At 42.0% G+C, this 26,191-nt stretch overlaps 1 protein-coding gene across 1 annotated transcript in view; it reads left to right on the top strand.

Moving 5' to 3' along the window:
• The window catches only part of IKZF4 (IKAROS family zinc finger 4), a 71,191-nt gene that overhangs the window by 24,368 nt on the left and 20,632 nt on the right, over positions 1 to 26,191 (top strand). The window contains exons 2-5 of the mRNA XM_066615160.1: positions 5,427 to 5,478; positions 17,094 to 17,198; positions 24,426 to 24,686; positions 25,863 to 26,030. Of these exons, the coding sequence (XP_066471257.1) occupies positions 5,439 to 5,478; positions 17,094 to 17,198; positions 24,426 to 24,686; positions 25,863 to 26,030 (574 nt within the window). The 5' untranslated portion in view covers positions 5,427 to 5,438. The remainder of the gene's footprint in view (positions 1 to 5,426; positions 5,479 to 17,093; positions 17,199 to 24,425; positions 24,687 to 25,862; positions 26,031 to 26,191) is intronic.

Here is a 26,191-nt window from a genome sequence, read left to right on the forward strand (position 1 = left end):
CCTGGGGAGGCTGCAGGAGGCTTGGGTAAGTGCTCCCAAGCCAAGGTGTGATCCTGGGGATTGTGCCACTGCCTCCTCCCTGCCTCTAGGCTGCCCCGCCCCTTAAGGGGGCAGAGGCCAGGGCCCATGGGCTGGGGCATTGCGATGGCCCAGTTTGAAAAGCCCTGGTTTAAGTACTACAGGTTGATTCTCATTATTCTCGAGGGTATGGATAGCAAAAATCGAATTAAAGTAAATCCATTTAAAGAACAATGTCCCTTTGCTAGGCGATTTAAAAACAGTTTTACTTACCTTGGTGATGTAAGATGACTAGGCAAAAAATTCATCAATCAGTCTCTCTCCAGGCGCTTAGATAGGCTTCACTCCAAGCCAGCAACTGCTCCCTTCACCCATAGTGTAGCACTAGGAAAGAATACAAAGTGATTATCTTTCTTTCATGTGTTCAGGGGGAAGGGAGGGGTGGCTTGCCTTGGAGTGAAACTGTTCTAAGTGCCTGGAGAGAGAATGATTGATGGATTGTCAGCTGCTGCCCTCTCAAGACTATTGTTAAATAGACTAAACAAGACTATTGTTAAATGACTTTTTCCCTTTCATTTAAAGGGCCCTTCTGATCACTTTGAGATAAAACTGCTGGTGAAAAATTGGTGAATAATTAGATTATACCTGTACATGACTTTTATTTGGAAGATATTTGGGTTTACAAGTTTAGAAAGCAAATGCAGCAGGCTATACTTGGTTGCTTAAAAAATTGGTTATGCTTAGCGCAAAGACAGAATTGTATAGGCACTGTCAGCAGTCCTTTTTGACTATGACTGAGTAACAGTTCATTAGCATAGTGTCCAGTTTGATAAGGTCTCATTTTGCAGGTGTTGGCCTAATCTTGTTCAGTCAATCATAGCTTCCTTTTACTATTCTATGACAACTGGAGTTCAGTTCCATCTACGTGGAGGGCAGGTTTCCAGACACAATAGCCATTTGCCTTGTTGCTTGTGTAAACCAAAATTTATTTCCTGGTAACGAAGTAAGGAAGGTTGTCTCAACTAAATGAGAGCATTTGTTTCTCTTGTGCCATGGATGTGTCAATAACTAACATATTATAAAAAATTTTGTTGATTTATTTGGAAGGCTGTGCTATGCCGCAGGTGTCAGAGATAACAAACTCTGATTGTCCAGTGCCTTGACTTAAGAGGGAATGGCTATTTCCAGTATGCCATGCTTGTGAGCCTCTCTGACTTGCCTACCTGGCCAGCATCTCAGACAGGTGATTTAGGTGGATACCTGAATGACAAGTATTAAATCTCCAGATAAAATCTTCCGAAGTGTTCAGTTAGCAACCCCATTTGTGCAGGTGCTGCATTTCCATAAGGAGATCCCATACGGTAGCGGTTTGGTAGGAGCTCTACTAGAGAAGCACACATAATCCATCTTGTCAAGACCCCAGCTATGTGGGATCTTTTTGAGGGAAAGCAGCTCCTGTGTGGCCAGGGTTATGTCTAAAGGGTTCCTTTAGTAATTAGCTCAAATGGACTAGTGCAGTGGTACTCAAACTTTTCCAGCCAGTGGCTCCCTTGACCCCTGTGGCTGTTGGCCATGACTCCCCATCATGTTCTTGAGGGCTGGAAGTGACATCATTAAACAGGAAGTGGCCAGAAATATTAACTATATTAAATATAATATAATTATTATAATATAATATTAAATATATATTAACTATATTAATGTTAATTATATTAATATCATTAATTAAATGCAGATCTTAAAAATATATTAATACACAGCAATATACATGCTTTATAAATGATCAGCTGCTGATCACTGTTGGAGACAGGATGCTGGAGTAGGTAGATTTTGTCTGGTCCAGGACGACTCATTTTTTTTAACTTTGTAAGCATACCAATAGAATGTTTTATCAAATAAACTTTGTGAACAACCAGTCTGACCAACATTACACACACACACACTGTCCCTGTGGACCCCAATCCAACTCGTCATTTCTCCCATTCTCCTTGGATAGGATTGAACCCTTTATTAATTTAATGAAATTTTTCCAGTTCATTCAGTGAACAATATTTCTATACAATGGAAGTGATCAGAATGGGCCAAACTGTCATGATGGTTATTGCTGTGCTGTAACTTAAAAAGACCCTGTGACTAGATCAAAGAATCAAGAGAAGGGAAATGGCTCTAACCTCTGAAAGTTGTGTAGATTATTCTGTGTTCACTGTTATCTGGGGACTCCATTTTAAGGAGTAAAAATATTGGGAAACTGGACTGTGGGGGGGGGGGGAAGATTCCAGGAAAAATGTAAAAAAGAAGGGGTTGTCTTATTCACAGTGCCATCTGCCTGTTCAGTATGTAGTAGGGCACACAGGTGCATAGGATCCATTGAATGGTAGAGGATAAAGCAGGGGTATCAAACATAAGGCCCGTGGGCTGGATGCCCCCAAGAAGCTGTTTATCTGGCCCTTGGGCTCACCAAGCACCACCATCAGCTGCTCCCAGCTGCTGAGCTATGCTGATGTGTCACCGCTAAACGAGTGACCCACATGATAATTGGACTCTCCCATATCTTGAAAATACAATAAAGATTTATATATTTTCTTTTCTGTCATTTATATATTTTCTGTCATTGGCAGCTAAGAGTTCCTTAGTGAGGGAAAAAGTGCTTATTTCTGGTTCTGACCTGCTTAATGACATCACTTCTGAATGAATGTGATTCAGAAGTGAATGGCATCACTTCTGGCCCTTAGCAGGCATCATGAATGCTATACAGCCCTCTGTATTAACCAAATTTGACACCCTTGGGATAAAAGGTGAATTCCTTTCCTTTTCCAGTGAAGGTACATACAAATATTAATCTGGTGGCTGATCATGTAAAGTCTCACATGTTCCCTGGTTGTTGCTTATGCTGCCTTCTAGAGCATGCTGACAAAAATCTGCTTTTCTCAATTTGCCATCTTCATAGCAGAACCAGTTTCATCTAAATCTATCATTCTCAAAATAGGAGATTGGCTTGGGTAATATATGGAGGGGAGCAAGGCCCCATTTGGCTGCTCTTCTCAGTTTTGATGGAGTTAACAGTAGTCACTATACATTACAGTAAGGGACTATGTAAAACCTCCCTTTAGCCATAATGTGGGAGGAGCAGATTGTTATCTGTCGCCTTTGATCCCACACTCCTACAGCCAGCAGGATGGTAATGCTCAACTTTCCACTTGACCAGTGGCTGCAGAAGGCAGTTTGGGTCTTCACACACAGGAAGGACTTGAAAGCCATCAAAAGCGAGTGGGGGTTTGAATTCTGTTGGCAGTTTGGGTATTACTTGGGCTTGAAGGAGGAGGCTGGAACAGATTGTGTCCTTCCATTTTCCTACAATGTTTGGAGATTAACTTTCCAGGGTACTTCACTTAATTGCCTTTACTGTATGCTGTCAATCCATGTGATTCTGCACTATTCATTCTCTTTATAATATGCTTTTTCCTTACCCTGAGACCTTGGGTTTACTGCAAACATTCCCCCCACCTTGAATTGGAAAGATTTAATTTGATGTGTCCTAAGCTGTTCACTGATGAAGAAGGATCTGTGGCCTTCATTGGTAATTGGTTGTTCTGCTCATATGATTGGAAATCTCTTCCAATTCTTTTTCTTGTTTTTACATTCAGCTGCTGTGAAGAATGGATGTAATGGATTGTCTTCCATGTTTGGGAACTATTCTAGCACCCATCTGTCCCCCAGCCACCTTTTTTACTTAAAGTAGTAATATCCCTCCTTTTGCCTTCCCATAGAAACAAAACAGTTTACAGTTTTTTTTACTGTACATTAGTGCTATACAAAATGAAAAGGAGCTTCTCCTCCTCATCGGGCAGTTGGTATTTCTCTGTGAGGGGGAATGGGCACAGTTCAGTGTTAAAAGGCACCTGCAGGTGAGAGAAGGTGATGAAGGTGACTCTTTGCCTTACTTTCTTTTCCTCCTCCTTGCAAGGGCAGTTGGTATAACCCTGCCCTGTGGCAGGGATGGCACAGTACAGTGCCTTTAGACCTAAGTGCATCCCTTGACTTTTCTCCATGATCTTTCTCCCCTTCCCTTTATAATGCAGTAATTGTGTATGAAAGCTGTTAATTCATAGGTGTACCATCTTTACCATCTGCAAGTAGGGTTAAATGCTGTTTTTGTTTTTCCTTGTGTTCTGCCGCTGCATCCATATTTTGGTTAAAGGATCCTGTTCATCTCAGCAAATTATTGCTTTTAATTGTTTTTCTTAGTAAGTTCTCATTTCTGAACTTATCAGCAGGCACTTACAATAAGAATTCAAAATGGTAAAATTGTGGTGGTTTGTGCTCATCTTTGTTTTTTAAACATCAAGAGTAGTTGTGAGGGAGAAGGCGTTGGAATTTATAAAATGTTCATTAACTCCATGGGGGGCTAAGTAGCAAGAAATATATACAGCAGACTTCACTGCTACTCTAGAGTGTGATCTTTGAAAATGCCTGCTGCTTTCAAGTCTGCTCAGTGATGCAGTGAACTAGTTTTCAGTCTCATTGCCCCAAGAATGATTCCTTTTCTTTGATAAAGTGAAGTTGCACTTCTGTGTCTAGAGCTCTGCATACCTGCTTCCTGTACCCTCTGTATAGCAGCATCTGTTTTCAGTTCAGACTTGGCTCAAAGAGGAATGTCATCAGGGAGTCAGATTTGCTGAACATGAATTGCATGGACAGTTGCTACTCTACCTTGCCACTGAAGGATTCAAAATTAGCCGTGGCCTGTGGCCACTTCTGTTCTAGACCAATGATGTTTGAATTAGGTCTTGCCTCCTTGGATGCAAGACTGACAGCTGCTCCTTCCTTGCTACATTTTGAAGTGGTGTTAGGTTCTGTTTAATGAACTAATGCTGTTTGACAGCTTTCTTCCTCATATAAAGGGCAGATGAACACAAACAATGGCTAAGAAAAAACCTGCTGAAACTTTATTATAGTGACTCTCCTATACCAGCTTACAAGCCAATATACAGTATATGTCCAAGCTTTTTTCTGTGAGAGCAGCTTTCTTCTCTCCCCCTCCCCCCCCCCCCCCCCACAATTTGGTAGACTCGCACTCCCAGGTTAGCTGTCGGGTAGCTATCCACTTTGTTTCTCTATTCAAGCTGGAAATATTTTTTGCTTTTTCTTTTGTTGTAAAGCATGTCTTTTAAAAAATTGGTTATAAAAATAGTTCACTGTAGCATTAACAATTGCATTGATATTGTGGTGTCAGCCCTGCAGGTAATGTGCTTGATATCGCTGAAGTAGCTTGGTTAATTCGGATAGCTTAAGATGATGATGGTGTTGTTGTTGCACCTTGTGCAACAGAGAGGGGAAGGAATAGCTTGTGGAAAGCCTCCTGTTTTTGGCTATTCTCTGCCACTCTGACAGCTTGCTTTCTTTTTCAGTGTGCCCTAAAGATGGATATAGAAGACTGCAATGGACGCTCTTACATATCAGGTATGTTCTTATTTTGCCTTTCTTGGATCTTAAATGTATTTTTAAAATGACATTTTGCCTTGGTTTTCTCCACTGCATAAATAAATGGCAGTGCTTGACTCCTATCTCTTGGTAATGTTGAACTTCCAGCTTTCACATTTGTGGGCTGGAATGTTCAGCATGGCAAAGGGATTTAGGAGCCACTTGCCTTTCTCTGGCAGCTTCTTGATTCCTCAGTCTTTTCAGGGAAAGGTGGCCTCCGGATGCAGGTTTCTGCAGCAGCAGCAGCAGGCTTCAAGATCTGAGAAGGAAGGGAAATAACTTCCTCTTTACCTTTCTTTTCCACCCACTCCCAATGTGGTGGCTAGAAAGCCATTGCCGGAAGGAGTGGAGCAGCCAACCAGGTCAGCTGTGCAGTGACCTGGAGATTCATGGCCTCTTCCCTCACTGCTCATGATTACCTCAAAGCAGCACTCCAAACAGAGCACAGCTAGAGAGCTGGTGTAGCGTAGTGGCTGGGCTGCAAATCAGAACTTACTCAGTTTGAATCTTGTCTCCACCATGGATGCCTTAAGCAAGCCATTCCTTCTCAATCTCAGCTCCTCAGTGGCAATATGGTATAATACTTATCAGTGTCATTGCAAGGCCAAAATCAACACTATACATGTGCAAGGCTTTGTACACTCAGAAAGCACAATATAAATGTTAAATATTATTGACCTGAGATAAGATGCTGTACCAGGTTACTCCATGTTGATCTTATATGGCATGATGTTCCCTCTGTGGCTGCTGTTGGCTTGCAGCAGTGTTCTAAATTCAGCACAGTTGGGGATGGAAAACCATATCCTGCTGGGTCACAGTTCATTGGTCTGGTGGAGAGTGTTACAGGTAGTAAGAAAGCAGGAGCCTTATTTGCCCACCTGCCAGATTTAGTGAGCATTTTGTTAGTGTCAATATAATTGAGTCTTGCTTGATGATCAGGACTGTAATCAATAGCAATGAAATTAGTTTCTGTTCATCTGATGATATTGTTCTCTAGAAGGTGTGAATATATGTATGTGCTTTCCAGGTTGAAGATGTTACATTAGCCAAGAATTTAGAACAAATCTTTGTGCAGAAACTACCACTCACACTGGTGGAATCGGATAAACCTTTGGAGACTATTCAGTAGTGCTTGGAGCTGCTAGAGTACATATTTGATATGCATCTTAAGAAACAGTCACACTGCCTCCATATGAACTGAACTGTCCCCTGAGGTCAGCTGAGGGGACCTTGCAGTGCATGCCACCTCTGGCAGAACATGATTGGTAGCAGTGATGGATAGGGCTTTCTCTCTGGTGGCATGTCTATTATGCAATTCCCTCTTGGTTGCATTAAGAACTACTGCTTCCCTGCTGGCCTTCCAGTGAGGGTTGAAAACATTTTATTTTTTTTCTGGGTTTTCCATCCTAAATGGGGGGGGGGTAGGGTATGGGGTTTTTTGTTTATGGTTTTTGCTGCTGTTTTGAAGGTATTTTAATTGTTTTAAGTCTTCCACTGCTGTAGTGGTGGTTGTGTTTTCTTATTGTATTGTTTCTTATTGTATTGTGTTTTCTTATTTTATTGTTGGTATGCCACCTTTCCTCTTTTCAGGAGAATAGTGGGATAGAAATTATTTAAATAAACAAATATTGGGTGATATGCATGTAATAAGACTATGGATTAATTCTGCACCTTTGCGCAGGTATGTGAAAGTAGTCAAGCTATGGGAGTATGGGAAATCAGTGATTCATAGACTGTGGTCTATGACTACACAGTAGTCAGATTGTGGCTGTCTTCTAATTCATATACATAACTGTTTGTGGCAAACAATTTTTGCAAAATGCTGATTAGCCTTTCATTCAATGCTGCAAAATCATCCAGACCAGAGAAGGTCAAATTTATATTCCCCAGGAGGACAGATTTTGATAAAGAAGCCTGCTGGGGATCAGATTCTGGGAACAAAGAAGTAAAGTACTAATTGTTATGGACAAATCAAGGTTTAGTCATTGACTGCTTTGAATCTTGGGGGCTTTATGATAATAAAATAGAGAACTAAAAGAAACTCCACTAGCTTAAGTGCTGTAGGTTTATGTGTTTTGTACAGAACTTTGTACAGAGGTACTATAAGATATTAGATCTTAAGGGTTACCATTCGAGCTGTAGCTGCATCGAAGGATAACTAAGGAGGGTTCTGCTATCTGGCTGATTCCTAATGGCAAGGAAACTTGGTTCCATGTATGGAATGTGGCCCCATGGTGGGGTTAATATATTCTGTAACGGGCAGTCTAGAACAGTGGTTCTCAAACTTTTAGCACTGGGACCCAGTTTTTAGAATGAGAATCTTTCAGAACACACAGGAAGTGATGTCATGACCGGAAGTGACATCATCAAGCAGGAAAAAATTTTCGCGGTCCTGCCCACACTTACCTAGTAGTAAGTCCCATTTACTATCATTGTTAAAAGCATATACATAAGTAGCCTGTTAAAAGTACAGATGTGTGACATTTCCCCAAATGCAGTCACATACCATAGTAGCATCAAGCCTAATATATTAAAAATAAAATATTGAAATGAATGGGGATCCACCTGAAATTGGCTCACGACCCACCTAGTGAGTCCTGACCCCCAGTTTGAGAAACACTGGTCTGGAAGTTACCTAATCTGCAATTTTTTCAGCAATATCTGTGTGTGCCTTTTCCAGTGATTTCCACCAGTAAGGAGGTGGGTAATTCATTTCCACACACCTTTAGCAGGTGGAAAGTGGATCAGTATGGGTTGCATCCAAAGCAAGCTGGAGGGGAGGCAGTGGTGGCAGCAGACTTGGGGTAAAGGGCACTCTGAACCTGCTGCAAATGCAATCCTCATCGCCTTGCCTAATGAATGGGCTGCTCTGTCTCTATCTCTTCCATGTGTGTGTGTGTGTTTGTGTGTGTGTGTGTGAGGGAGGGGGAGGGAGTAAGAGTGTCAGGGCTTCTCTGCTTTTTATTGTCTGTTGGGGGCACAAGAGTCTGATCTCAGGCCTAACATACATTTGATTAGCCCAGCAGATCCTCTTGAGTAGGGGTGTTTCATGCAGCAGTCTGAATAGCATTCATGATGTCTGTTGAGGACCGGAAGTGGTGTCATAAAGCAGGAAAAGATGTCATTAAGCAGGTCATGTCCAGAAATAAGCACTTTTTTTTGCTTAGGAACTCAGTTGCAAATAGCGGAAAACATGCAAATCTTGATCGTATTTTAATGTATGGGAGAGCCTAATTATCATGCAGGTTACCCTTTCATCAGAGATGCCGTGATGCCCCAGTCTGAGAGCCCTGGGCAATTATCCTTTAAGGGGTGGGGAGGAGGGGAGGGCAGAGACATGATGCCTAGTATCACGCCTCTGATCTTGGCGCAGGTGTGCACTGCCATTCACCGTCGCCTGCAGCAGCCTCCCAGGGGTTGGGGGAGCCCAGCACCAGCTTCAGCAGGGCTCCCCACGCAGCACAGAGCCCTCCAGAAGGTGATCGCGACTACTTCTGGTTTTGCGATTAAGAAACAGGAAGTGGTCATGATCGCCTTCTGGAGGGCTCTGCACTGTGTGGGGAGCCCTGCTGAGGCTGGTGCCAGGCTCCCCCAACCCCTGGGAGGCTGCTGCAGGCGGCGGTGAGTGGCAGCGTGCCCCTGTGCCCAGATCAGAGGTGCGATACTGGGCATCGCGTCTCCACCTTTCCCCCGCCCTGCTGCCTGCAGCAAAGACTTAGTGGCTCTCAAACTCTCCCTAAGAGTTTGAAAACCACTGGGCTACAGAGAACCATTTCCAAACACAGCCTTTATCATAATCCAAGCCACCTGTAACCCATTCCTTTTCTCTTAATCCCTCTGCTTTTCTCCCTATCTTCTTTTCCTTTCTTCCCCCATGTTCCTCTGGGAAACCTAACTAATCTGCCTATGTCCCTTCTCTCCCCCCCCCCCGACTTACACCAGTAAAATGCCTATAGGTCTCCTCAGACCTACACCAACCAATTAGGTAGCCTACTGGGAGGCTAAGTAAAATAGTTATTAAAATTATTTTTACTTGTCTCCTGCTGGCTGTCTGATTGCCCCGTCCCATCACTGTATGCCACACATGCTCTGTCAGCACCATTGCATTGGCACCAATGTTGGGGGGATAGGATTGGGCAGCATAGTGAGTCCCAGTTCAGACTCCCCATTTTAGTTGCTGAGTACTTCTTAATAAACTTTGGTGCACCGTAACTTTTGCCTCTGTCATCCTTCTCTGCCGAATCACATAGGCGTGCCACATTAACTTCGACACAGGATCTCTGTTCACATGATTCCTGCTTCCCCTCTTTGTGTGCATGCGTGTTATGAGTGTTTTGAAAGAGCACTGATGGTGATGCAGGGAATTGTTCTCATTCCAGTTTGATCAGATTGTGGAATCCATTCATTGCATTCTTAGACTTGGAATCGCATTCTGTTAGGTTTTTATATAGATTTTTCTGGGACAGCTGAACTGCTCCTTGATGTGGTTTCCAGTTTGTTATCCTCTTGTCCAACCCTTTTCTTTTTCCAGTAAGAACTGCACAGTTGGTTATTCCTCTTGTCCGTTTTTGTTCTTTTTGGGGACCGTTTTGTGCATATGTATCGTGAGCAATTGTGAGCAAATCAAGGAAAAGAAATAGAACTTTTATGGCCGGAATTGTGGTCACAATTGCTCTTCCACTTCAGCTAGTAAAGTGATGACAAGGAAGCAGCCTAAAGTTCTTAGTTCAGAGGACTTCTGTCCAAGCAGACGTTTGTTGCAGGGGATAGGGCCATCTGGCAATCTCTCCTCATTGGCTTGGGCAATGCACGGCAGCAGAGTGCTGGGACCTGCTGTCTCTCCTGTCTTACCCATGTGAACTATACTAGGCAGAAGTGGAGATGATATATGTTGCTGAGTACAACCGACGGGTCAGAAGCATATTATTAAAGTGTGGAATCAGCACTGACATGGTAAATGGTACAACCAGAACAGGAAAAATCTCAGAAGCCCGCTCATCCAACTTTGAAAAATCTAATAGCAGCATCAGCTAAGGGTCAAAGTTTCCCCCCCCCCATCTCTGTTCAGGGCTGACGATTAGAAGGCTTAGGTTAGAAGGCTTAGGTTCTAATTCTAAAGATTGGTTCTATTTTTCATATCCTAACCTTAACCTATCCTAATCCTATCCTAACCTATCCTAACATATCCTATCCTAACATCCTGACCTATCCTAACATATCCTAATCCTAACCTATCCTAATAAGGAATATCCTTATTCCTAACCATATCCTAACCATATCCTGACCTTTTGCTCCTTAAGCAAAAACTTCAGCTTGCCATAAAATAACTAGAGCTGCAACTTTAAGCTGATGGATCAACCCCATTGATTGCCTTAAAACCTTATGATAAATTTTCAAAAAAGTGCCTTTGATTGGCAGCAGACCTTTTAAAAATCTATTAATTAAGGAGACATTTTTAAAAGTTCACTTATATTTAGCAGGGAGGCAGCAATTGTCACTTTTTGCACCATCATAGTATCTTTTCCCGGGGCTGTATGCTGGTGTGTCTTTTTGTTTTAGTTTATGAGTCCCTTTGGAAAAGGAACAGTTTTTTCCCATTTTGCTCTGTAAATACATTTGAACTTTTTATTGAGAAGCAGCATATAAAAATTACTAGTATTAGTACAAATACCGAAAACCATGGGTAGTAGGTGCTTGTACCTGAGTAATAAGCTTTATAGGTAAAGGTTTCCTCTGCACAGTCATATCAGACTCTAGGGGTGGTGCTTCATCTCCATGCTGAGGGAGCCAGCATTGTCCAAAGACATATTCTGTGGTCATGTGGCCAGCATGCATTAAATGCCAAAGTGCACAGAACGCTGTAACCTTCCCACCAAAGTGGTACCTATTTACTTGCATTTACATGCTTTCAAACTGCTAGGTTGGCAGGAGCTGAGGCAACTAACAGGAGCTCACCCTGTTCCACAGCACCTGGGTCTCGAACTACTAACTAGGCTGTTGACCTTCCAGTATCTTTAACCACTCAACCACCGTACTTCTAATATTCTTTATACACCTATTAAAAAAAAAAATTCACAAAGCAGTTTACATGCTTGTGTCACAGTAGACACCATCCTTGAAGGGACATGCCATCACAGGAAGGAATGCCCTTTCAAAAATGTCTGCTGTGACACAAGTGTTTATCATTTAAAGATTATGCAAGTATACCTTTTCCATCAGAACTTATTCTGCAGTTTGATTAAATCTGCATAAATGAACTAAAACTCATACGTCATGCGCATTTTTCTTTTTTCTTTTTTCTTTTCAAATGAGCACGGTAGAAGTATAATAAGCAAATAGCATATTTTTTCATCAGAAAATAAGTCACTTACTTTTGTGCCCCCCACTAAAAATAATAAAGTGCTTTTTCCAGCAAGTTACTTAAACTTTTAGAAGTTATTTTGAATGGGAATCTCAGCGGAGTGATGAAATCAGGGCAACTTCCAAGGTGTATGTTTTGAGTGAGTAGTAACTTTTTGTATCTCCAGGGTTTATCCAAAAGAGCAGAATTAATCCTTTTACTTTGTTCTTTACACCACATCCTTAACTGTGTGTATTTGTGTGTGTGTGTATATACACGCTTCTAAATTTACACAAGTGCAGGGTGTTGGTGTTGATCATGCATGTATAATTTTGAGATCTGGCTATTGCTTGTCTAGGAAAACTTCAGTTAGACACACAGGCTCATGGATACTTTATTATTACAGGATGAATTGGTTGTGTAGAATGTGAAGTGATCCTGCACACATACCTTTTTTTCCCTTTTGAATGCCTCTGGAGTCTTTCATTGTACTTGTGCAGTTTTTGCTGACAGTTTCTGGAGCGTTAAAAGCTCTTTGATGGGAGCTCTTTATCTTTCCAGAGCAACACATCCTTTGCTGTGCAGCATCCATTTTTTTTTTGCCAAAATGATGCAGTTTAGACAACTGAGGTGTTTTTACGTTGACCTGGCTAGATGGGGCAAGGAGGTCCTTTTTTAAAAAAACAAACTGAAGGGATGCAATCCTGTAGTTGGTGCCTCTGTTAGAGGACACAAAGCAAACCTGAATCTCAGCGAAAGGGGACACTGCAGCCATATGGATTCCTGCTCTAACAGTGCTGCTTGACTGTAAAATGACGGCCGTTTCTCTCACTTCCAGGAATCTCTTCTTCCTGGAAGGTGAGTGGCTGAGTTCACCCTACTGCCGAGATGCAGCCACACACACTCACAGTCTGTATTCCAGTGCTGTTTCCAAGGAGTTGGCTGTGATAACACTCCAGGGTATCTTCAGCAAGGTAGAATAATGTAAGTTAAATGGGAAGGGGTGGTGATCTGAAATAACCTCATGCTGTTCCTGTGTTTGTTTACACTTGGCACCATTTGGGGGTGGGTAGGGTGTTTCTTGTGCCATCCTGAGCAGCAGTCACTTTATTTGCAGATGAATTGATCGCTAGATTCCCTTATCTGAGCAAAGGGGAAGATGGCTATTTGAAGTGCTACTGCAAACTGTTGGATATGGATGAACAACAAAAAAAGAAAGATAAGAGCAGTACGTGTGATAAAAGGAGCTGCCAAGTCCTTCTTACAGGGCTCCCTTTTTCTCTCCCCCCCCCCCCCCACTATATTCAGTCAAAACCTGGAGAGAGGTGAGGAGCATAATCCACAGCGCTTGCTGGCAAGGAGCTGAACAAATCCTTGGTTAATGTCAATGAAGCTTAATTTGCTTTGGTGAAGACTGCTTGTTGTTGCTGGCCTATTTTGCTTAACCGTATTGTCATTAACTTCAAATTTAATGTCTGTTTCATGTGAGTTGGTGTACGCTTGTGGTCACTCACACACTAGGGTCAGCATACCTTGGGTTCCCTCAGTTCCTGCATCTGAGCAGCAGAGGGGGGTTAGGGGTAAGGCTGAAAGAGAATGTTCAGAATCCAAAAGAACTCATCTTTGACAACCTAAGGAGGAAAGAAAGGGGGAACCAATGGGAAGTTATATTCATAAGGCAAAGGCATGCCATGCTTATGTCAAACTTGAGTGCACCTGGTTAGAACAGAGTGCTTCCTTTATCATAGTGTGAGAATGACAAGTGTGAGACTGACAGTTCATTCAAGGAAGCCACCTGTCTGTGTAACCACTGATGAAACTTTCTCCATATCTGCTTCCTACCTTTCAAGCTTTCATTCCAACTAGATAAGAAAGATAAGGGAGTGGCAGCAGAGAGGGGGAGTACCCAGTTGTTTAGCACAATTGTTTCAGTATTTGTTTCACAGTGGGTATTCTACCTATATAGATCTTGCTAGTCCAGACACAGTATCAGATTGGCAGTATCCACATGGATAAGTGTGCAGCATTGCTTGCAAAATCCTCTGTTTGGAAGTCCCCTAAGTCGTGGGAAAGCTTAGGGAAGGGAAGCTATTCACAAATTATAGATAGAATAAGGTCTTTAGCATTTGGCTAATGAGATGACATAATAAGGTGAATCAGTTAGAATACTAAGGAACATCTTGTCCCTATACTCAAACTGGATTTACTAACAATGATCTAGCCTTCCCTGAGTTGGTAAACTTGGGTCTAGGTTACAGACTGCTGCAAGTGGGTGATGGTGGTCACATGACTGAATACTCTCCTGTACAACAACATTTCCATCACATAGAAGTTGATGGAAAGAAGGAATCTAGGCTAACCTTCACCTTGACATGCTCATTCCCTATGTCCAGGGAACTTTTTTGTGTGGAGAAGCATTCAGTCATGTGAGCTTCCACCTGTACCCTAAAGTGGCATGGTGGTGAATTGAAGCTTATCACCTCAGCTAAGAACAAAGCCTGAGAAAGTCCTTTGAAAACCTTCACTGAAGAAAATTGAAAATGAAAAAAACCACTGAGGGGAATATTCCCTAACTGCCTACCTACAGTTACATTTTCAGAGTAACTGCTTTGCTTTTCTGCAGCTTATATGCTTTGTTCATGCTGTGGTAGAGAGCCATTGCTTCCTTCACCTCTTGCCCTGCTTAGCTTATTTAAAACAACCTGTAAAGTTCATCACATCCCATTGTTTAAATAGCTTCAACATTAAAATTTCTACTGAAGTCTTGTTATCAACACTTTCATTCAACACTTTTCACTAAGTGTTTTCCATCCCTGTCCCTTTCCAACCTCAATGTGAGGTGGCCATCTTGTCCGCATTAATTCAAAGGAAAATTTAGTTAAAGCCAGTGAAGCTTCCCCCCACAAAGTGCTTGGGAGCTTGAGATTGCCTGTTTGAGACAAAGACTGCCCAGCTTGCTGTTTGGTGCTGAATGTTTATCAAACAACTGGATTATAAGTGTGTGACCAAATAGTGGTCCTACTGTAAGTTAGATGGTGCAGTAACTTACAGATCAGTGGTTCTCACACATTTAGCACCAGGACCCACTTTTTAGAATGAAAATTGGTCAAGATCCACTGGAAGTGATGTCATGACCAGAAGTGACATCATCAAGCAGGAAAATTTTTGACAATCCTAGGCTTCAATCCTACCCACACTTACCCAGGAGTAAGTAGTAGTAAAGAGTTACTATCATTTTTAAAAATATATATAGTAACCTATTAAACATACAGGTCTGTAATATTTCCGCAAATGCAGTCACATACCCTGGTAGCATCAAGTCTAATATATTAAAAATAAAATATTGGAATGAATGGGAACCCACCTGAAATTGTTTCGCGACCCACCTAGTGGATCCCAACCCACAGTTTGAAAAACACTGTATATAGATAATTTACCCTGATGATTTTTTGAATGGAGGAATTTGGGCAGGTATGGTTTTTTCATGCCACAATGCTGCAAGAATTGGAAAAGCTATCCAAATTCCATTATTTGCATAATTTTTAAAACTATTGGTGGGGGAATAAAACAAAAACACCCTCCCTTTTGGCATTAAAACACAGGTCTTTGCTTGTTTGTTGCACTTGAAGAATTGCAACCTAAAAAAAGCATAATTATAGCAACTTTTGAAATATACAGGTATGGGTCAGCAATATATGTTATGATAAATTGAAGTTCTACTGGAGAACCTGAGAGCTATAACTGAAATATTGACTGAAAAAAGTAGCCCCTTTCAGCTGAAAGACTTGAGGAAACTCTGAGGTGGAGCATGTGTGGAAACTCACAAAGCCCAAAATACAGAGACGCTGTAAGCATTCTTAAAGAGATTATTTGGACTGGTAAGCCCAAGAAAGTGACTCTTGGAAGGACTAGATGAACCTGATGTCCAAAGGAATTGGGAACTAGCAAAGGGTGGACATAATACAATTTTGCATCAACGCACAACATGTTGACATTACAATAAGCATTTATGGGGTTGCAGACAAGTACACCACTGCAGAAATTTATGGATGGATATGTCAAACCCATTGTTAAACTTAAGAACAAATATGCTGATAGTTTTGTGATAAATATGTAAAGGAAAGGCAGAAATGTCACTTTTGGACTATGGCTCTGACGTGACTAGATGGAAAAATAGTCATGAAGAGTTACTGAGCAAGCACTTTTGGTGTTCTTCCTTTCAGAGGCTACAGCAGTGCAGTAGAAAGATCCTTATAAAGTGTATATTTGAAAGGAATACTCTGCAAATAATGTAGTTATCTTGAGCCTGGATCTAGCATACATCATTTTCTTCTGAGAAGTGTTTGTGGCAGCTCTTCCATTAGAGCATGCATTGAAACTCTGTTCTGTATGGCAAGTTCCTGCAGGGTGCACAGACATAGCAAAGCCATGTCTACACTGATCTTATGTATGGTAACTTGGATTTAAATTTTACCTTTATCTACAGCTGCCATGTAATGAGATGCTTCCACATCTTTGAATAACCCTAAACATGGCTGATGTAGGTAGCCTAGATGATCACAATTATTTGGGTAATTCATGTTGAATTTGTGCCATAATTATAGAAAAAATGAAAAGACTGTATATAGTTTAATTGGTTGTGCCAATATCCTCCTAAAAATGGATCTGACATTGACTTTATGAATGCTGATCTGGTACTGACTTCATAATCAATGAGCAGAGGTGGATTTTTGGTGACAACGAAATAAAAACGCGTAACATTGCTTTCTGTACTTTTAACTCTGGGAAACATCGAAATACACCAAAAAATAAAACCGTTTTCACCCACCTCTGTCAAAGAAAGATGGACCCAAATGAACCTCGCATTCAGTTGAGCAGGTTTTGTGCCAACTATCCGTAACAAGGTACTGTCTTATTAAACCTTTTTGATTATTTTAAATAGTTTCATTGATAGATGTGTATATTCCCCTATTTGCCATACTTTAGAAGGTATAGGATCATGACTGCATGACACATGACGTTTGGATTCTTTCTGTATTGCTGTTCACTAGGAGCTTCAGTGGGTAGTTGTTTTTATTCCTTCAAATGCTGCAGAGGCTACATCCTACTTGTGTACTTCAGAAGAGCCACCTTTCTACTTTTTTAGTCTTCTGCCCTGGTGACGGGGATCTAAGAATGTTTCTTGAAGCAAACTCTTAACAACAAGGCAGCTTTAATTTACCTGTGCTTCTTGCTTTTTTCCCCTCTTCTAAAGGTAGTGGGGATTCCTCTTTGGAAAAGGAGTTCACCTCCACAATTGTGGGACCCACGGTGAGCACACCAAACAGCCAGCACTCCTCACCGAGTCGCTCCCTTAGTGGTGAGTTATACTCTTCTAATCAGTTGTTTGCCCCCAAAATGTATTGTACCACGTTGTAATCAGGACAGACGACACCTCTTGTATCTAAAGAAATACTTGTCTCTTCAGTTTGTCCTCCAAGTTCATCAGGTTTGTTGAGAATTTCACCAGAATTCATTCTGGAGGAGACCTGAGAAATAGGCAGCTTTTGGTATACCAGTAGTTTTGGATTCTTTATACTAACTGTTAGATGGTCTTTATATTTCTCCATCCAGTATATTCTCCTGGTCGAAATTTAGACTGTAAACCAAGGAAGCCCTCTGCTCCAGACAGTTACAAAAGAGATTTTGTTCAGAAAGACAGTCATTTTTCTTATGTTAGCATGGGAGAAAGCAACTCAAGAGCACTTCCTATGGAAGGCTAGTTACTAATATTGTTTGGCAAAACATAACTGATGCTAGGCCATGGAAGTAAAATATTTGAGGTGTGGACATGGGGAGCAACCACTAGTCCCTGAGAGTGCTGAAAAGGAACTTTGATATACGAGTATCTCTTCGTTACATGTGCAGCCATAGGCATTTCTACTGAAAATAATAGCCTGTTGCTGTAAAAAAAATATATATTCTACACAGACATTTGGAGTCACCAAATTGCAGAATGAATACATGAAAATAAGTTTTCTCAGAGTAGTCTTTGATGGCTATCAGCGGATAGTTTAAAAAGTATATTTGTGTGAAGCACGTCCTCTGAGTTCCTGGTCTGAAGCAGAAGAGTTTACATTCCAGTTCAAAGTTGGTTTGGAAATATGGTTGGACTCTAGTTTTTGTCATCTGGAATGTTCCAAAATTAATATAATGCATCCAACTGTTTAAAGTCTTGTTGATGGAATAGAAAGCATAGTCTTGCTTGTTCAATGTAACATGAAAGGAATGCAGCATATGGACTGAACAAGAATATTTTTCCTTTAACAGGGAGGCACTGGCTGATGGCATTGCTTCTGATCAGACTTGATTTCATTGCTAGTCCAGCTAGCAAGCTTCTGCCCCAGCAGAGCAGGCATATTACATAACCTGTTTTGCCAGCCTGACCAGACACTGCTTGGTTCTGTAAGGAAGGTTGCAGAACAATAACCAGCTCTCCTTTCTCTGTCCAGGGTGGGTGGGGGAAAACTGCTCATCCCCAGGGGATGGAAAAACATCAAAGTTCAGCCAGCATCAATGTATCTGGGCAGCTCCTGCCCCAATGAGCAGGCTTTCACTTCCTATTTGTGCACAGAGGTGTCAGTTTGTGCTGAATCTCCAAGATGTTCATAGTGTTCTTTAGAGGATTTACAAACTCCCAGTCTCTCTCTGGCCCAATCCCTCACAAGAATATGTTATAGTCTCAAGTGCTGTTTCCAGCTAGCCTATGGGTTAGCATGGTAGATTTGCTGAAATGATTTTCCAGAGACCTTCCACCTGCATGGCTTTTGATTGGGATAGGATACTGAGAGCCAAGACTCCTGAATGCTGTTATACCCTGCCTTGCCTTAGTCCAGGGGTGCCCAAACCCCAGCCCTGGGGCCACTTGCAGCCCTCGAGGCCTTTCAATGCGACCCTCAGGAAGCCCCCGGTCTCCAATGAGCCTCTGGAGATTTGTTGCCCACACTGGCCCGACGCAACTGCTCTCAGCGTGAGGGCAACTGTCTGACTTCTTGCTTGAGCTGTGGGATGAGGGCTCCCGCCACTGCTTGTTGTTTCACATCTGTGATACAGTAGCAGCAGCAAAGGAAAGGCTAGCCTTGCTTTGTGCAAGGCCTTTTATAGGCCTTAAGCTATTGCAAGACCTTCATTCATTCATATAAGTTCATCTCTAATATATTCATTTATGTAAACTTATGTAAATTTATTCAAATTTTAAATTTAAATTAATTCTTTTTCCCCAGCCCCCGACATAGTGTCAGAGAGATGGTGGCCTCCTGCCAAAAACTTTGGACACCCCTGCCTTAGTCCATAGCACAAAACTGGCTAAATCTTGATTTGCAGAGAGTGTGCAAATCACCTTTTAACCTACAGAAATGTCAGAGTATTGTACATGCCATATTATGTGCTGCCCTTTCTTTGACACAAAAGTGTTTACTCTTCTAGTACAAAGTAGTTTGAGTTGTTGCTTGGGAGAAGAAGTGTGAATTCTTCCCTGGCCCTTCTGGGTTGGGGGTGTGTGTGTGTGTGGTAAGTGATATAACATTTGGGGGTAGGATTCTGACCTGAGCTACCCAGACCTGCTTTTGTGTGCGTGTACTCAGTGGGACAGCTATGTGCCTCCCATTTGTTCTGGCTAGCTGGGGCTCTGGGCAAATGGAGTTTCTCTGTATATTTTTGAAAGGGATTTTATGTACTGCTGCTGCCTTCCATGGAGAATGGAATAAATGGACAAGAGCAAGATGCTTGAGTGCCAAAGCCTCTGTTGCTATTCTCACAGAGGCTCAAGTAATTTTAATTAAAGAACCTTCTAACTCCTTAATTACATGGGGCAAAAAGGGTCATTGGGGTCTGTGGCAGACCACATGCTTCATAAACAGAAGGTCCCCTGATATCTTCAGGTATGGCAGATATACATTTCCACCTGAAACCCCAGAGAGCCACTGGCAGTCTGTGTTGACAAAACCGACCTGCATGATCTAGTTCAAATGTTATATAAGTCCATGTATTATATGCCATACGCTAAATAAATAAAAGACCTGCATGTACTGATAGTCTGAACTGGTATAAAGCGGCTTTCTGTGAAGAAGAAACTGAGATTATAATGAAGGGCTCTTTGGAATTACAGGTCAGATAGGAAGCACTGGCACAAAGTGGGCATGTTAAACCCCTGTTTAACAGGGGTTTGTCACTTATGTGTCTGTCTGTTCATGTATAAAGCTGGGTGTTTTGCAGTAATATGGAAGGAGGCATCTAAATGAGGAGAGCTGAACCCTCTCCCACTCAATCTCCCTGCACTCTGTCATCCCAGGCACTTCCCCACAAGCCCTACTCTGCTAGAAGCTGATAGAAAAGTTCTTGAGGAGGCAAGGAGAAGTGTTTCATTCCTTTTATCCAATGCCCTTTTTTCTTTTAAGATCAGCTGCCCTGTGTTATATATGAATGGCCCAGACACATGAACCACAAATGTGGTTGCCCTCTCATATCTAGAAGACCTGTATTCCTGCACAATTCCCAATGAGGCAAAATGCTAATTAAAGGAGAATACAGTAAGACAGACAGGTCACGAGGGAATTTGAGAGCCCTTCATTATAGAACATTCCCACAAATACATTTATAGGGCTAAATGATTAAGCCTGGCCATGGACCAAAAGTTTAGGAGTGTTTATTTTGTAAAGACTTCTAACTGCATTCCTTTTGGAGCAAAGGCTTCTCCATGTATCAGAAGATGGAGACAGGAAAGTCTCACTAATCATACATTCCATTGATTGCTAAGGTGGCAACCAGGAGTTCAGTATTCTTCCCTTTCTAAGCTGTCAGCATCCACTACCTGGCTTGAAAAGGGAAATACTTGGTCTGCTGGACATATGAAAAAACCTTGCCATCCTACAATTTGTAGTTACTTATCTCGGCACCTGTGTGCCTTGTGTCTAAAACATGGTGGTCTAAGGGCATTATTTAAATCCTGGGCTACTTTCTACCACTGAAGTTATTTGATTTGTCCATTTTCTTTAGGCGTGGGGGGAGGAGAGGAATGTTTTGCAAGAAACTAGTGCAAAACGCCCCACAGGCCTTCAGCAGCTTAGCCATTGATTATGAAACTGGGTCTCATTTCCAGAGGTATTGTATCACTATTTTGTTGGGTTTTCCTGTCTTTAAATATTTGATCGAACATTTTATACCTTTAAATGGGATAAACAGTCCCACCCACTTCCTGCACAGCATCTGATGAAATGGAATTTACTAGCCTGCTGTATATTCTCCCAGCAGAAATTTTCATTACACTATAATAGCCCTGCTATTGTATACTTCCCTGACTCAACTGATGTGGGCTTCTTTTGGAGATCTGAGCCTCCTTGGTTTAAGACTCTCAACCTAGTATGGTAGGTTTTATGTCCATATATATAAATATGAATTTGTCCCAAGGTGATAGTGGAAAAGTGGGTGACAAGGAATCCTCTGAAGGCTGCTCCTCAGATGGCATCCCTTTGTTTTCATAGAGAAGACTCTCTCAGTTTTCACTAGCTTGCTGGGGCTCTGAAGATAGCATCAACTGTTATGCCTTTGATACTAAGAACATAAAAGCCTTTCTAAATCAGATCAAAAGGACCTTCTAGCCCGGCATCCTATTCCTAGCAATGGCCAGTCAGAGGCTTCCAGGAAGCCTATAAGCAAGAGCACGAAGGCAGTAATCTTACCTGCTTTTGCTCCCCAGCAACTAGTATTCAGAAATATATTATCCCTGCATGTAGAGGTTCCATTTAGCTATCATGGTTAATAGCTGCTGGTCTAATTCCCTTTCTGAGCTATCTAAGCTATAAGTCCTTTATGCACTGTGTGAAGAAGTACTTGCTTTTGCCTGACTCGAATTTACTGCTGGTCAGTTTTATTGGGTAGACTCAAGTTCTAGTACCATGAAGGTGGGGGGGGGGGATTTTCATCAGTGTATAATTTTTATATACCTTCCTGCTCCCTGCTTTCCTTTAATTAAATTGGGTCAGCAGCTGAATGGAGGGAAATCGGGTAGTTTTGGCACTGCCACCATCCCAGACTACAGAGACCTGGCAGGGGGGTTTTGTTTGGGGAACAAAATCCCTTCTAGAAGAGCACTTACCCCCAGCAGAGGTCCTAGGACTAGGCAGGCAAAGATTCAAAATGTAACTAATTTATTGAAAATCCAAAAGAAAGGGGATTAAACCAAACTGAGAAGAAGGGGAGGAGAGGCAAGTACAAGAAAGCTGATGGAAAATGCCTGAACTCGGCTGGATGAACACAAAGAAAAAACTTGACAATCAGATCTAGTAACTGTAATGCTTAGCAGATGGTTCTGGGATGTTCCTCAAGAGCAAAGTACAAAAACCCCTCTCCAAGCCAGCTTGGAGAGAAAAGAGTAACTCAATGAAATAATCCCTGGATGCATCCAACTAGGATAATAGTTCCTGTCATTAGCTATTCATATTGTTAAAGGAATTCTGGTCCCTGCGCTTACTGTTGAGTAAGTGCGCGTTCACAAACCAACAGATTTCATAGCAGACTTGGAAGAAAACACCCCTAGGAATCCCTGTGAGTGACCTTAGGTAAACTAGGTTTGATAATACCATTACCTGATTAGAGGAGTGGAGCCCATTGGCCATCCCACCCCTCTGCCTAGACTAGGGGTGTCAAACTCTTTTCATAGAGCAGGCCAAATTGCATTTATGATGCCTGCTGAGGGCCAGAAGTGATGTTATTAAACAGGTCATTACTAGAAATAAGCACTTTTTCTCACTTAGGAACACATTAGCTGCAGATGACAGAATATATACAAATCTACTCTGGCCTGGCTAAGATTCTTGAGATTTTGGCTAAGGATTGGCTTTGAGGCAAATCAAAACATCATGCTTAGCAGTATTCTTGCTGATGTTTCTTTTTCCCCTGGTCTAACTTTATTTCACAAAACACTTCAGTTGCTAGGTTTATCACCTGATCTGATAGGAGTATTATCCATGTCTACTGCTTAAAATCTTATTTTGACCCGATTATTCGATATAGACAAACAGGATTTACAAGCTGCAGCCCATAATTCTTGTTCCCCTCTATATTTTGGTCTTTCATGGCCCTCTGATTCAGGTTCAAGCTATCTATCATTCATGCGTTCTCATCAGATTTGTAGAGCCTTTACGCTGGGTAGGTTTAATATCTTGCCTACAAACGTGTTGAGAGCAAGATTTAATAGGTCATTGGAGAGTCCCCAGTCATGTTCTTGCGAACTGACCTCAAATGAGTCCTTGACCCGTGTATTATTGTATTGTCCCCACTATGTTGATTTACGCCATCGATTTCTATTCCCATTTCTGGAAAACTTTCATGGTTTGAATAAGGACCTGGTTCGGTACCTGGATATTGTTTATGCCAATAAAGTGATATGTCAATGAATTGAAATGAAAATACAGGTCCAGCCTTGTTATACACTGATTTTTTTATACACAGATTTGACTCAAAACAAATGCCCACTGCAAATGAAAAGGAATATGCTGATCCCTGGAGAAGGGGGGGGGGAAGGGATTTCCCATCCCTTTAAAATCACAGTTTAAAAAACTGAACAGTCCTTTAACAATAGCCTCCTTAATGAGAGAGAGAGAGAGAGAAGGCAGTTGGCTGACAATCCATCAGTCCTCTCTCCAGGTGACCCCTCCCTTCCCCCTGAGCACATGAAAGAAAGGTGCTCACTTTACATTGGTGAAGGGAGGGGCTGAGTGAAGTGCATTTCTAAGAGCTTGGAGGAGGACTGATTGATGAATTGTCTTCTTAAGGACTCATCAGCAAGGCTGTTTTTAAATCACTGGAGCAAGGGAACTTTGTTTTTTAAATGGATTTGCTTTAGTGTGTTTTTTGCCATCCACATGTGTTCTGGGAACGGAACCCACACGAATAATGAGGCTCAACCTGTATACAAATCTTGATCATATTTCAAGATATAGCAGAGCCCAATTATCAGCAGTAACACCTCAGCACTGTTCAGCAGCTAAGAGCCCGAGGGCTGGGTAAAAAGCTTCCGTGGGCTGCATCTGGCCCCTGGGCCTTGTGTTTGACACCCCTGGCCTAGACAGACAGGGTTGGCTGCCCTGTCCAGTGGTTCTCAAACTTTCTAAGAGGCCCTTGAGGCTGCTGTTCAATTTATGAATTCAAGGGGGTGAATTTATGAATTCAGGGGGGTTTGGTTATAACAGTGATTGGGCAGCCATGTTCCCCCCCCCCCGAGTAGCAGGTTGTTTAACCTTTGATGCACATAGCCTAAGCCTTCATGAACCACCAAAGCTTAGGTCACAATCCACTGGTTGGTCCTGGACCCACAGTTTGAGAACCACTGGGTAGCTAGCTACTCCAGACAAGGAAGAATGAATCAAATCCACAAATGCAGGTGACTGACTGCTAATGTTTCAAACAAAGGGCAAAACTGATGTAGGAGGAGGTCCTGGCAACTTTTAGCCTGCTGAGCATGCACAGGAGCTTCTGGAGAGTTAGAAGTACCCAAAAATAAGGTAAAATAGAACATTCTATCACATTATGTTTCTTTTTTCTTCCATAGCAAATTCTATCAAGGTGGAAATGTACAGTGATGAAGAATCAAGCAGGCTGCTGTCGCATGACGACCGGCTCCTTGAAAAAGAGGACAGCGTGATTGTGGAGGATTCCCTCTCTGAGCCACTTGGCTACTGTGATGGGTCAGGGCAGGAACCACACTCCCCTGGTGGCATCCGGCTTCCAAATGGCAAACTGAAATGTGACATCTGTGGGATGGTGTGCATTGGCCCCAATGTACTGATGGTGCATAAACGCAGTCATACAGGTGAACAGGCCTGGATGCCAATATCCTTTTGTTTTTTACTGCTGTGCTCAGTGTTTAAGAGCACTTTAAGGTCTTAATAATCCCGAGTCCTCACTTTTCACACTTGGGCCCTTTTAATCTGGCCTGGTATAGTGTGGCTGTGAAGTGTTTTAGAGACAGGTAGTAAGTAGTTCCTTACAGAGTCTGACTCTATATCAGTACATGTAAATACATGTTTTGGGGAGTGTTCAGAGAGCTTTGTGTACAATATCTTAATAATCCTTCAGACAATCCAGTAAGGTTGTTATAGATTGCAGTTGGCTAGTATAGATTGCAGTTTGAGTGCTGCAAGTGGCTTGTCTAAGGTCAGCAAGATTTGAACTTCCTGGCTCAATGTCTTAGCCTCCAACAATCTCCCATCTCTTAGTACAGGTGGGCTAAAGATGTTCTGACTATGGTAAAGTAGCCAAGAAGGTCTTATTATTAATGGTTATAGAAGACACAACCTTAGTTAGATTTTAGACTGTTAGAGAAGGCACAAAAACTGAGTGTAACTTATGGGTAGAGGTGTCTGTTTCTGGTGAGTAAGTAGGATTATAGCCAGAGTCTTACTACATGAACTTACTTCTGAGTTAAAAACGCACAGTTTTCAGACTGCTCTATTTATGGGGCAAACACAGCTCAATTATTGCTCAGAGGCAGTAACAGGTAGAAGATAAATTTCAAGAAAGATCATAGTTCAAGTGCAAAGACCAGACAACTGTGCATGACAGCATGCTCTTGGTAGCTGTTGGCTCTTCTGCTCACCTGTGTTTCCAGTTTCCTGTCTGTACTACAAGGATAATAATACTGTACTGGCTAGAAAGCATTTCAATTGGATTAGGCTACGGTGTTTTCTTAAATATTAATTTTTCCAGTGTATGAAAATTGATCATATGTAAGAACCTGGGTAAATGCTCATAGCTTGGCTTAAGGGATGTTGGATTAGGCAGGGTTATTTAAAGAAAAAGCAAACCAAATAACTGACTTTAATTTTTTTAAGAACATGGATGTAAATTGAACTGGTGTAAAATGCACCAGGATAAAATGTTTTTTCATTGTAGGATATTGTCCAAAAGGAATGGAGGTGAGGGCACTGCTTAGTTAAAATCAAAGCTGACTTTCTTGGGCACTTACCAGTGCTGATCTGCTTTCTAGGTGAGAGGCCATTCCACTGCAATCAGTGTGGTGCCTCCTTCACCCAAAAAGGTAACCTCCTGCGCCACATCAAGCTGCACTCGGGTGAGAAGCCCTTCAAATGTCCCTTCTGCAACTATGCCTGCCGGAGGAGAGATGCACTCACTGGCCACCTCCGTACACACTCAGGTGAGTTGCAGGGTTCTTGTCACATCTGAAAGCTTTGATGATGGAGAGGGTGGGGCTTGAAAAAATGAGAAATGGGTTGGTAGTACTATTTTGGGCTCTGAGACTAAGCCACTGCCTGATGATAAAGGTAGATGAAACCGCCCAGCCATCCTTTTTTTAGC

Source organism: Tiliqua scincoides, chromosome 2 (assembly GCF_035046505.1).
Source record: "Tiliqua scincoides isolate rTilSci1 chromosome 2, rTilSci1.hap2, whole genome shotgun sequence".
Lineage (NCBI taxonomy): Eukaryota > Metazoa > Chordata > Lepidosauria > Squamata > Scincidae > Tiliqua > Tiliqua scincoides.